This window comes from Temnothorax americanus, unplaced genomic scaffold (genome assembly GCF_048541705.1).
Source record: "Temnothorax americanus isolate GAGA-0224 unplaced genomic scaffold, ASM4854170v1 Scaffold182, whole genome shotgun sequence".
In the NCBI taxonomy this organism is placed as follows: Eukaryota; Metazoa; Arthropoda; class Insecta; order Hymenoptera; family Formicidae; genus Temnothorax; species Temnothorax americanus.
In genome coordinates, this window is record NW_027509321.1 from 83,368 (window position 1) to 96,580 (window position 13,213).

Consider the following 13,213-nt stretch of genomic DNA (forward strand, 5'->3'; position numbering starts at 1 on the left):
CTATGATAAAGGTATGCGATAATGTCCCCACGGCAACGTATCGGTCGAATCCGGCACGATATATCGCTTATCGTCGTACGGACTCAGAGCGATTTTCGTCTCACAAATAGTGTACACTTCGTGCATTTTTGATCTTATACACGACTGCGGTCGAGTCATTTCAATCTCATCGTTCAAACACCGCGTGTAGTCGTCGAATGTGATGGTGCGCGCGATGACGTTGCTTTTGACATCTTTCGCTTTTTTACAATCTTTTTTGCCATCGACTCGCAAGGCGTACATTTTTGCCATAAGTCCAACGAAATCGGTCATAATGGCCCCGTTGTTTTCGTCCTTCATCAGGCCTGGCACTTTTTTATTGACTAGAGGCATATCATAAGCGTTATCTACCGCATAGTCACTTGTGTCGAACTTGACTATATCATGTTTCATGTTCTCGTACGCGTCGTCGCACTTGATATGATAAATCAAACTGTCCGTGTCGGTATACATGATTCTACACGAGTCGCGGTACAAGGGAGACATGTATTCATGGTGAAATTCGTATAGGCACACCTTCGACAAGTCGAGGATGCACATGCCGACGTAGATCGGTTTGTCGAATTTCACCTCGAGTTTGCGCAGTTCGATGGCTACCAGATTTTCTGAAAACACGCTACTGCTGTGAAAATTCGGTCGCGCGATCATTGCCTCTGCACCGTATCTACCCTTCCACTTCGTCACTAATTTTACATCGACGTGATTTCGTACATTCTCCATTGTTTTCCCAAAAACAGCGTTATTCATTAATTTATATAACGTTTTTTCGAACTCATTTTTGGCTTGTGTTCTGAATTTTGTATTGAGTTCGATGTAAGAGCGGAGCCACTCAGATTGAGCAAATTGTAATACGCGATGTATTTTAGTGATGCGAAGACCGTGGCGCGTGCACTGTTGCAGATTGCGATAATGGATGACATAACGCTTCTTATCGTGCAGCGTGGCGAGAAGTTTGTCCTGCCGTTTGCCGGGCGGTTTATCGCGCATCGGACAGAACGGTAGGTCAGCGTGCGCGTCGTGTTTATCCTGCGGATACTCAAGATCGAACTCGAGAATATAGCCCGTAGGCGAATCCAAAGCGATCGCGTTAACGTCGAAATTTGACGCGTCTTCGACCCATCGAAACTCCGTGTAGGGCAGTGGCTTACACATCGCCCAGCCGTATAAGTTGTTGACATCGAAGTACATTAGGTACGATGACGGTTTCGATGAATCGTATGACTCCATATACTTGTTGTTGGCCTTCGCGTATCTGCCGGAACATTGACTCAGGCCGCCACGTATACCACGTTCGATAAACATGACCATGTCAACGTCGGTCAGTAGTTCAAAATTGATACATGTATGTTTCAACATCGCGTCCCACGTAAAGCCTGGTAAAGTGTAGTAGTACGCGGGATCAAGCCCGTAACTCGCGACGCAGCTGTCGCGGAAATTTTCAAACACGTCGGCCAACAGCAAGACATCGGTTTTCAGGTATAGATCGCTGTATTCGCCCAGAGTTCGAACGGAGAATCGCTGCCATACGTTCGCGGCGTGCGCGTAATCGCTCTCGGATACGGTGTCACCGGTCAAGGAACTGTAAAATAAATCGCGCGGCAATAAACACGTATTCTCCAGCTTTTCGACGCTGTCCACGTATTCGTATGGAAAGACACCTTTTCGCGTTAATAATTCAAAATCGTCGTCGGATAACGCGGAAAATTTGGAATGTATAATTTTCAATTTATTCTTATCGAGGAAGGATGCCAATTTTGCGAGACTCGCGCTCAGAAATTTGTATGAGTCGATAAATCTTAATTTTATATCGCTTCGCAAATCAGATCTTTCCGCGGTGTCATTCATGTGTTTAGTAAATGAGATGTACTTTTCCTTTGTTATAGGCAGTACATCAATTGAGCCTTCGAACGCGGCAGCTATCTCCTTGATAATAAAGTGCGCGTCATAGCCTGACAGATTGTGGAATATTACTGGGATGAAGTGAGAATCCTTATAATTCAGATTGCACGTCGAGTGTGCTGGACCTCTGTAACGCCCGGTCAAGTGGCAATGATCGCGTACACGATTATCATTTGGTGCGAACTGTTGTTCGCAAATGTGACATTTCGTCGCGCTATGAAATGTCTCCCACTCGTCTCGCGTTAGGTCTACCATGCATACAATGTCGAACAAGACGTTCTTTACGCGATGCGCCAATTCTTTGAGTTCCTCGACGAACCACGCGACGCAGTCGTTATCGCGACGAAATCGATACGCTGATAATGTTTCATCATATGAGCACTGTACGTAGTATGCTATACTACATACTCGATGATGTTGATAGGCGTATGACGCGTGTTCCGTCTCCGGATGTGTCTTCTGCAGCACACACTCCAGATCGGCGTATACCACGAAGGGAAGTCGCTCTTTCCTGCTATGGTTCTTGAAGCACAGCCACTTGTTGTCTTCACTCTGTAGTTTGATAGCGCAATTGTTTACCTTTCGGCAGTCCACAGTGTGAGACTGCAATTTGTCGCTCGAACTAAAGTAGTGAAGACATCTGCAAAAAAAGAATCATAAAATATAAATTTTTTTATACACAAAATATAAAAATGATATATATATATTATTAAAAAATATAAGTACTTACCGATCGCAAAAGTATTTTTTGTTCTTCTTCTTGCTCAATTGTGAGCTCACGAGACGGGATAGATTTTTAATCCACGCGAAATGTCCAACATTGTTGTCTCGCGGATCCTGCATGTACAGCAGATTAACATGTTTTTTAACACTCGTGTGGTCGGTAAGCCGTATTGGAAGAACGTTTGACGTCTTCTGTCCCTCGATGGTATAGACGTTGATGGATATATCGTTGAGTCGTTCGAACTGTTTAATTTGACTCAACGTCATTGGGAACTCAATGTCTCGTAAATCCAGTACCCTTGAATAATGTGGGTATGAAGATTCCCGTTCTGAATGTCTTTCGGCTGGATGTAAGGCGGCGACCACTGACCATGCAAAATACGCATTGTCCATAGACAGCACATTGATCACCGCGTTCTTTACTTTAATATCTTTAGACAATTCCAAGTGACACCCCGCGCGCAAAGGATTGTACTTGTTGACGCTCACCGTCAAATTGAGGATTCGAGTCAACGCCCACCCACTGTCGCGTTCCTGGAACTCCTCGAGTTTCGCTAGTGTGGGCTCGATAACGTGCAGCTCGTACCAGTCATGCAAGTGCGATGTACCACAGAGTTCTATGTTATTTGTACATATACTCTTATTGTCACGTTTATCACCCGCCACAAACTCCCCGTTGAACACGGTGTTCACTCTGACACAGTTATGTGTTTTTATAATGTCTCGTACTCGCTTGCACACTACGCTGCAGGCGTCTTCCAAAAACTGTCGCGGTTCTATATGGTCTGTATTAATTACCGCACCGGTCATTATTCGCGTTTCAAACCCGGCGTCGATTTCTCGCCATACGAGTTCTGCCGCGCGCGTGTCGCCACTGGTGCCTGCATTCGCATAATTACCACCGCTATTGATAAATTGTCTTTCCAATCGCGACTTCACACCCTCGAGTCGCGCGATTCGGGCAACCAACGATTGCCTCTGCCCGATCGTTGGATTGTCGGAGAGCCGCTGACGTTTGGCACTACAGCGTGTCTCGAGCTACTCGACGAATTCCGCGCATTGCAGTGTCCATGTGAAATATTCACCCACGGTAGCTACTTGGTCGGATAGCTCCAATAGATCGCGTTCGATTTGCTCGAATTGATTTATGTTTCATCACTTTTGCACCAGTTCTTTTATTATATCACTTCACAGCACTTGCACGTGATAACGTGTTTAACCACACAGTAAATCTCGATACTCTTTGACCGATGTATCGCTCTCAAATCGTATACTAATGCGGCTCGACGCGCTTCATCCCTCGTTATATACCCTTTGCCCTCTCTCTCGCTCCAATTGAATCTTGAAAGATCATTTCTTCCTTTGTCTTTTACGTACTGCGTCGTAAAAAATAGCGCGAAATTGTTTAGTCTACGAGATAACACGCCCTTTTTTCCTAGAAAAATGTTGTTTACGACGAACGTGTCCCGACAGGTTCGATGCGTCATCGACAAAAATACACGCTCCTACGCAGTGCGCTATCAAGTTAGTCTTACCCATTGTACGCCGCCTAGCGGCGTCGTTGCGAACGAGGCCCCCCCTCCCGCGACTCGACGGACCCCGCGGCGCAACCGCGGACCTCCACGCGGCCCTCGCGGACCCCCGCGAACCCCCACGCGGACCCGCGGCGCGACCGCGAACGCGAACGCGGACCCCCTCTCCCCGCGCGGACCAGCGGCGCGGACCAGCGGCGCGAGTGAGTCATCCCGGTGACACATCCCGGTGAGTCATCCCGGTGAGTCATCCCGGTGGTATGTCAAGGTCAACTCCCCCCTTCCCCCCACCCCGCAAAAAATCCGATATTTTTGTGTAACCCGATATCCTTGTGTAACCCGATACCCCGCCCCTCCCCCACCCCTCACCCCCCGCGAAATCCGATATCTTTGTGTAACCTAATACCCCGCCCCCTCCCCCCACCCCTCACCCCCGCGTTATCACCATGTAACCTAATACTCCTGTGTAATCCGATACCCCCCCCCCCTCACCCCCAGCAATTCCCATTCCCCCCCCCCCTCCCCCCCACTACCCCCGCGTAATCCGATACCCCCCCTCCCTCACCCCCCCTCGGAGCTCCCGGATTAGAACCCGCCTAGTTTAACTACTTAGATTAATAATAATGTTAGGGTTGATTTATAATAGCCGTAACCGTTGATTTAAGCCGTAATCTTTAAGAAATTGATCAATCACAGTCGAATGTGAGAAGAATAATCGACTGTGATTGGTCAATTTCTTAAAGATTACGGCTTAAATTAACGGTTACGGCTATTATAAACCAACCCTTAAGGAATGCATGTCGTCAACAGTTCCGAGAAGGCGCGCGGAGAGCCAGACGCTCTCACGCTCACCCGAGCCGGTTATCTCAATACGGATGCTGTCATCAGCACCTTCCCAAGGCGAATACGCCTCGCTTCTAACCGCTAGAAATAATTAATTACAAACTCTCTTTGAGTTACAGTAAAAGAATTTTGGAATCAATCACGAATTATTATCAGAAACGGTACAGATGTGCATCAGCAACGACAGCGACAGCGCCGACGCTAACCGCTCGCCTTCTCCCGCGCTAGAGACTGCTTAGAAGTTTAGGATCATAAGCTAGATCGAAGTAGAAGCAACCCTGCATAGTAGTTAAGTTATCTATTCAAATTTATCCGTAACAATATAGGAAGCAAAGAAAGAATCCCGTACCGAGCGACGCTTGCACTTGATACGCACGGCTCGGGGGCCCTCCTCCTACCCCCGTACCGCGCCGCGCTCAGCAATATAAGGCCCTGCCTCGAGGCGCGGGCACGTCTTGTATTGCGGAATTTTCAGGTGAGAGTCAACAAAGGCTCCGTCGAATAGAATCAGTGCAAACGCTAGTAACCAGCCTGAAGGTGCGTGACACGGAATATTCACAAGGTGGCAGTTCCATTCGACAATGACGACCACCTTTGATCAGATCTTCGAGTAACGAAATCTCGTAAGTCGCGAGTTCGCGCCACTTTACCGTCGCAAAAGCGCCCGCCTGTGCTTCCGATTGGCCCGGGCAGCGCTTTGTCTCCGCTATCGCGTCCCGCCACGTATGTAACAGTCGTCTCAAATTCATTGACATAGAATCGTAATTGTATTACTTTTGTGATCGTACGAGAAATTCTTTCCATTCAGCAAAATCGACTGCGAAGCCTCTTAATACAAATCATACAAAAGATATAAGGCTCTAGTTTCTATTTTTCGCACATCTATGTATATATATTTCGTAGCATTTATGTGTTATTAAACCGCCGGACGTAACAATATATTTACGTCTTACATAGTTTATATTTGCAACAGCGTCTATATTAATCACCAAATATAAGATTATTATTTTTATGATATATATAAGTCTCATGTTTAGTTTTACTTTTTTATAATAGGCATTTAATAAAGAAGATTATCCTAATAAGTCGTGTGAGCTTCTTGGAGTTAAAAAATTACGATTGATGTTGGCTGCGAAACATACAAGCATTATTCCTCCTGAAAATCCTATTCTTGACGAAGTTAAAAAGTATTAATTTACATATATCAAAATTTATTATCGAAGATTCTCTACAATGGTGGAATAAAATGAAGTTGTCACTGCCGAGTTTGTACAAATTGGTATGCTGCATTTATGCCATACTGATTACAAATTCAGCATCTGAACGCGTATTTTCTTCTGCAGGTTTGGTTATCACAGCAAAACGTTCTTCGTTAAAATAATCAAAATCTAATAAAATATTATTTATTTTCGATAATTATTTCAAATTAATAAAAGATATGTATTTCAAATCAGTAAAATAAGTTTTACATTAAGTATAAGTTATATTATTCATATTATTTATACAACTTAATATGTGAAGAAATGTTTAAAGTAAGAGAGAAAGAAGTCTGATATCTCTGATGGTTATACAGTGGATTACATTTTATTTTTGTTACGTATGATGGTGAGGAATAACATGTTAAGATAAATTTTAATTTTTTTTTTGTGAAAGAAAAGATATTAGTAATGCTAATAAAATGATCGTATTTTGAAAACAAGTGCTGAGTATTTATTGTTTGCTATTTTTGTTCATATTATTTATGAAAAGTTAAAATTGAACTTTATTTTAAATCAGAAAAATTTAAAAAAATGTATTAACGCCGCCGTTCGCCGTCGCCGCCGATAAATTATCACCTGCCAATTCCGCCGCCGCTGAAAGAGAAAATTATCGGCGAACTTTGCCGCCGCCAAACTATTTTGCTTCAAACGCCGCAATTCACTACCATTCACTATTGCGTTGTTCATAGAGCCTGTAAACGCTAACGCTACTAATGCATTACCTCGGAAGGAAGAGCGTTGGTAGCGAGCAGTTATGACGTATAATACTACCAGTAATGACGTGACGACAGCGTTTGGTAGCGCTATCATAGAGCTCCGCAAACAGCCAGTAGCGCTAGGTAGCGCTAATAGCGTCTCCCCGAACGCACCCTAAGACCACCCGCCAATGACCTTGACCTTGACATATGTCGTCAAGGTCACCCTCCTAAGTGACCTTCAAAAGTTTTTAGCCGGCGGTTGTTATTCGTTAAAAAGTTATTAACAAAAAAAGTTTCTAAAATATAGCAGCTATTTTGAGTACTGAGAGGCATAAACGACCAATATTACGTCTATTTTTTTTTTAAGTAAAAAATATCTTGTTTCGCGTGAAAGTTGCTGCTTTACCAAAACACAACATTTAAAACAGTAAATTGTTGATAAATTTAAGTCTTTTTGTTTAAGCAGAGTTTATTTTGCGTGAAGTCGCTGCTTTACCAAAAAAAAATTACAGGTCGAAATAATAGTATACATATATTATATAGGGCAGAATTTGTTTAAAAAAAAAAACATTTTTAACGAAAGAATTGATGTTTTCTTTTGTATTATGCGTAGAATGTATCTGCTGTAAAATTAATACACATAATAAACACTAATTAATTACTACGTATTGTGACACATTACTATGTATTGTGACGTTGCAGTTTTGCTGCACCGTTGCAGCGCCCCGCCGCCGTCACAAGGCGCGGGTTTCGCGATTTTTTCACGCTCGAGGATGGTTTAATGAATCGATGCGAGTTCTCCAGGGGGCATATTATAATCGCGTTGCGTTATTCTAATCCCTTATTTTCTTTTGTATCATTGCGTGGCGCCTCACCGAGCCCAAAACCGGAGTTTCCTGAGAGGATACAGAAGGATCGTGGAAACGGAGTCGACGACAAGGAAAGAGGCAAGAAATTGGACGTAAAAAAGCGGATCTTGGCGAAACGGGCCGTCGAGGACGAGGAGCGCGAGAGGACAGGCGCGCGGCACGTGACAAAGCGACGGGCGGATTCGTAATGGCGGGGCCTCGGGACCCCGGGGCGAAATCAGCTCACCTGTCCTTTTCACACTACTGACCGGATTTCAGGATGGATGGCCACCATTCCCGGACCGAAAAAAAGGAATGCGGAGGCAATCACTTCCCGTCCGCTGCCGGAAAAGATCCCGGAAAAACGCCGCGCGAGCGAAGGGCCATTAGACGCCCTGCGAAAAACCGTAGTTAACGGCAATGCGCAAGGATACACCGCAAGCCCGCGAGCTCACCCCTCATTGGTCCGCGCGATAGCATCGCGGGGCCGCGTACGCCCGGGGTGGGGCGCGCTATCGATTCCGCCCAGGGTTGCCAGATTCGGCGATTTTGCGCCAAATTGGCGATTTCTGAAGACCATTTGGCGTTAAAAAATTGCAGTTGGCGACTTGGCGATATTTTGGCGATTTTCCAATTCATCTTGGCAATATTTTGGCGATTTTTGCATACTGATTAGGGCTGCGTTCGAATTCCCCACCCGAGACCCGAGTGCTAAAAATCCTATAATATATGTTACGTGCACTATAGATTTTTAGCGCCCGGGAATCAAAACGCACCCTTGGGTGTTAGTTAGGTTTTTTCCTGCGTTAGTTAAGCCCCTTGCACAGCTAGGGGCCGGTATCACAGTCTCCGATTAACGTGATTCTCCCTAGATTCTCCGATTAAACTCACTTTTCGTCTCTTTCTAGGGGGATAGTTAGAAAGAGATGCAGAGTGAGTTTAATTGGAGAATCACGTTAGGCTGGTTTCACATGGGGCGTAAGATTGCAAGTTACGCATACGCATCTTACGCCCCATGTGAAACCAGCCTTAATCAGAGACTGTGATACCTAAGCCCTAGGCAATAGGCAATAGGTACCAGAGATGCCAATTTTACGTTTCAGCAGCCAACTTTAAGCCAGCGCTGCCAGCGCTAAAAATCTATAGTTTACGTTACATACACTATAGATTTTCAGTTGACCGGTACTCGCTACTCGTTACGTGAGAAGGATATTGTCGCGGGAGAACACTGTGTGCCGATTGGTCATTTCGAATTGCATGCATTTATCGCATGGTATCATCGTGCTCTCGCGGTATCACGCGATCTCTTCGCGTGTGATAACCTTCTCCTCACATTTCGCGGTTTTTCGCGACGACACATTGAATCCTGAAGTTTCTCTAAACGCGATAAAGATACAAATTGAAGTTTTCAATGTGAAGAAAATTATTATTCCTGACAGGAATTATTTTTAAGAGCTGAAGTGAAGTACTTAAGTATGGGCAAGTACGAAAAAGACAAACAAAAATATCGTAAGGAGTTGGAAGTCCACCGAATGGGCTAAAGGCAAACTTGTGTATTTTACAAATGATACTGTAAAAAATGTAAAGCATGAATGCGAGCCTTTGTACATACTACATATGTATATAATGTGGTGTTTTATTTCGTATTCGATAATTTCGATACCGTGTTTAACGTTGAGATAAAACCGTTATTGTAGGATGATTGCAACACATTGACTCGGCAAAATACAAGAATCCGAACGATCCAAACGAAGCTTATTGTAAAATTTGCGATCAATCATTGAGAAGTCATCTTTTGGATCTTCAAAAACATGCATGTTCGAAAAAGCACAGGGAGAATTCTGCAGTGTTGAACAGGACAAAATATAAATCTTTGATGAGCCACGGTAACAGCCATTGAGATTGATTCCATGTTTTTATTCTCCAGCCTTATCCTCAAAAGTTCATCCGTTACACGTTAAGTCGTTAAGCTGGAGGATAAGGCTGAGAATGTTTTAAATAATAGAAACACAATGAACTATAGTGCAGAATTCTCGTGCAGAGGTCCTCCGCAAAGGATGACACGCAATAACGATAGATCTATACTAATTGCTAATATCACATAAAAGAAATTAATCGCAAAGATAGTAACATATGCACTTAAACAAGATTAAATTTTTGGCGACAATAACCATATTATGAATGGCCATATCACACTTAAACCTAAATTAAATCTTATTCTTCAACATATATCCATTTGTGTTCTCGCTTGTAATATCGATTTCTACTTCGCGAAAAGCCATATTTACAAGCGTGGTTACTTAATTTTACTTAATTATACACTTCCTATGATTTACGACATCTTTTGTTCTACAAGATTCGAACTTAACTTCGTCGACTCGTTACTACTAATTTGTTTATCGATATTAGCATCATAACCAATGAGACACTATGTTCTACCGACACCTCAAACGGTTCAATAAACGATCTCTTTGCAAATAATCTTCGAAATCTTCCACGTTGAAGTGTGCTTTGTGACGTGACAAGTCGCGTCTACTTCCCGGACGGGCTCGGCCGAGGGGAATTCGGGGGTGCTTCCTCGTTGGAGCGAGGGAGGGGCGGTTGCGTATTCTTAATTGGTCTAATTAGCTGTTAAGTTTTTAAGGGATCGCCAGTGGTGGCTGGAGCCAACATGTAACGGCCGGGAGCCGCCACGAGGAAGGGCAGAGGATTAAGGAGACGGCCAGGGGACGTGGCCGAAAGTCGGATTGCCCGGACCTCCCCGCAAGTGCATGAGTGTCGCCGGCCGAAATTCACTCCGTACTCGGTCGTAACAGCGGCAGGATAGCAGTCTAGAACACCCCGGGACACGCCCGAACGAAACGCCAGTCAGAGCAGGATGCCGAGGAGCGGCCCAGGGAAAGGCGCAGCCCTGGGGCCGTCGCCTCGAGGGGATGCCGGCGGACGGGGCCGAGGCCCGGCCAGCCTGACCCCAAACGTCGACTCGATCATCGCGGCCCGGACAGCCGGGTGATTCAAAAAGCCCGCGCCGAATCGGAAGTAATTGGAGCAGCGCCGCCGGAAGGGGAGGCACGCGAAAAGCTGAGGCGCCGATGAGAGCGCCCCAGAATTGGAGTGGCGCCCCCGGAAGGAGCGGCGCACGTGCGGCCTAGGCGCCGGGAGCGCTAGGATCGGCAATCCAATCAAGCGACACGATACAGCGCAGGCGCGGAGAACCGGTACGATTCCGGCAGGTCATCGTTTCCGACACTGTCGTGCCGGCTAAAGAGCGAGAAGCATCACCCGGATCCCGAGCTGCCCGGACTACCGAAGAGACTACGACGCATTGTAAGCTCACCACTCTGGCGTCCCCGCGTTAAGGAAAAGAGGGTTCGCTCGAGGCACTGGCCCATGGCACGCATCGGTTACCTGAGCGCCGCAGGATTACCTGTGGACTGCGAGATGAGCGCGTGCGGTACCTTGCGCTCGCATTAAGATATAGTCGGGTAGAAATCGTGCCAGGGCCTTGCCGAGAGTGAGCTCTCTAGTGCGTAGAGACCAATCGTGCCCGAGAAAATAAAGACGTCTATTTTTCACAGACAGCCACCTTAATCGATGTCGGTAGGGCGTTATGTGTTCGTCACGCCTTAAATTGAAGATAAACCGAATCGCGCAATTAATGAGTCTTTGTAATTTGGTATTAAGCTCATCGGTGACATCGTTATAAACAAGAAAACAATAGTCTAACAAAAGCCAAATCAATGTGGATAAGTTCAACACGTAGTTGAAACGATAAATAGTTTTTATGAATTTTGAGCTTATGCAGCGTAAAATCAGTAAAATGCACTCTCTTAGAAATATAGGAGACGTGGCTTTTCCACGGTAGATTAGAGCTCATAATAACCTCCAAATTTCGTGCCTCAGCAACAAACGGAATAGAGGTACCATTTACGGTAAAACAACCTGACTTCGATACGCGGATCTAGCTCGCGGCGTGGCTGGGTTCGAAGGAGGCGCGGAAGAACAGAAGCGAGGCGTGGGATGGCAAAATGAAGCGTATCGTGTTCGTTAATAGAAAGTTTATTTTAAAGTAATAATAAAGTGCTCGCGATGTACAGAGTCGTGATGCACGCGTATTTACAAAAGAAGGATTTATTATGTATGTATGAAAGTACTTTATTTGCCCCTAAGGGACCTTAAAGGGCGTTTTTAAGGAACGTACCCAAACCTTTACAACCTCCTACTCTTCTTCCTTTTCTCACAAACCATTGGCGTTTTTCAGGAACGTACCCAAACCTTTACAATTGCTCGCGCTTCCTATCCCTGCCTGTCCTCTCTCTCTCGCTCTCCCGCTCTTTCGCTCACTCTCTTGCTCCTCAATCGTTTCTCGCTTAATCGCTCTTATATTTATATCTTATATCTAACTTAATTCTAACTTATTTTCTAAAGTTGGATTTCCGTTTCCTTTGCTTCCTTCCTTTCATATTTTTCTCTCATACGTTTCAATCACACTGCTCTCTCATCTTTACTTCCCTTCTCCTCACTTCCTTTTGTCGCATTTTCTCTATCGTTTTCATCCATTCCTCTCCCTCTCCCCCCTCTCCTAGTAAATTCTCGACTACATCCTGCCACCCCTCTCCATCCCATTTCTCCCATCTCGTACATTCCTCTCATATGTGTTCCCAAGTTTCCTCCTTCCTCTCGCATATCCTACACCTTCTATTCTCCTCTTTTTCCCAATGCAGTCCTTCCCTAATTTCATTACCGAGTCTGAACCTCGCGACCCTACTTCACCTTTCTTCCTCCCAGTTTTTCTCTAAGTATCCTGGAATCCCGTCCTTCCTTATAAATTTATACCACTTGTTGTATTTCGAGTCTACGATCTTTTCCATCCTTTCTTGTTTTTGCTTCGCCATCTCTCTGCTCTCCAGATTTTCAACTTCTAACTTTTCCTCCTCTTCAACTCTCACCCCCAGCTCTTTCAGATAACTTTTTCTTTCTTGCTCCCATTTTCCTATTATCTTCCCCTTCTTCCATCTTTTTCTTCTTTCATTTCCTCTAGGCATTTCCTCGCTATTCCCCCTCCGTTACCTTTCTCTAATTTCTTTTTAAACTTCCAAGCTCTCTTGCTTGCTTTGCCTTTCATCTTCTCTCTCTCCACTTCATCTCTCACCATATATCAGGGTGTCCTCCAGTTTAGCCCAAATATCCATCTGATATATCTTTCATGTATACTTTTTACCTCTACCCTTTCCTTCCACCCCCACACTTCTGCCCCGTATCCCATCACTGTCCATATCAGGGTGCTTCCCCATGCAGGACGGAATCTCGGAAAACGGAATCTCGGAATCATTCTGATTGGTTAGTCCCATGAGGCTATTGGTTAGCCTCAT

At 45.0% G+C, this 13,213-nt stretch overlaps 1 protein-coding gene across 1 annotated transcript; it reads right to left on the bottom strand.

Moving 5' to 3' along the window:
* On the bottom strand, positions 1 to 13,213 carry LOC143896441 (uncharacterized). The gene is made up of 5 exons (XM_077404339.1): positions 13,063 to 13,213; positions 3,032 to 3,446; positions 2,786 to 2,959; positions 1,907 to 2,578; positions 1 to 1,462 (listed from the first exon to the last, which is right to left on the bottom strand). Exons 1-5 carry the CDS (start codon positions 13,211 to 13,213, stop codon positions 1 to 3), a joined length of 2,874 nt encoding a protein of 957 aa, XP_077260465.1.

Coding starts and splice junctions, on each gene's coding strand:
- LOC143896441 (XM_077404339.1), bottom strand. CDS start 13,213: ATGAGGCTAACCAATAGCCTCATGGGACTAACCAATCAGAATGATTCC. Junction 2,960..3,031: donor GACAATGCGTATTTTGCATG/GTCAGTGGTCGC, acceptor ACATTATTCAAG/GGTACTGGATTTACGAGACA. Junction 2,579..2,785: donor AAAAAACATGTTAATCTGCT/GTACATGCAGGA, acceptor CTTTTTTTGCAG/ATGTCTTCACTACTTTAGTT.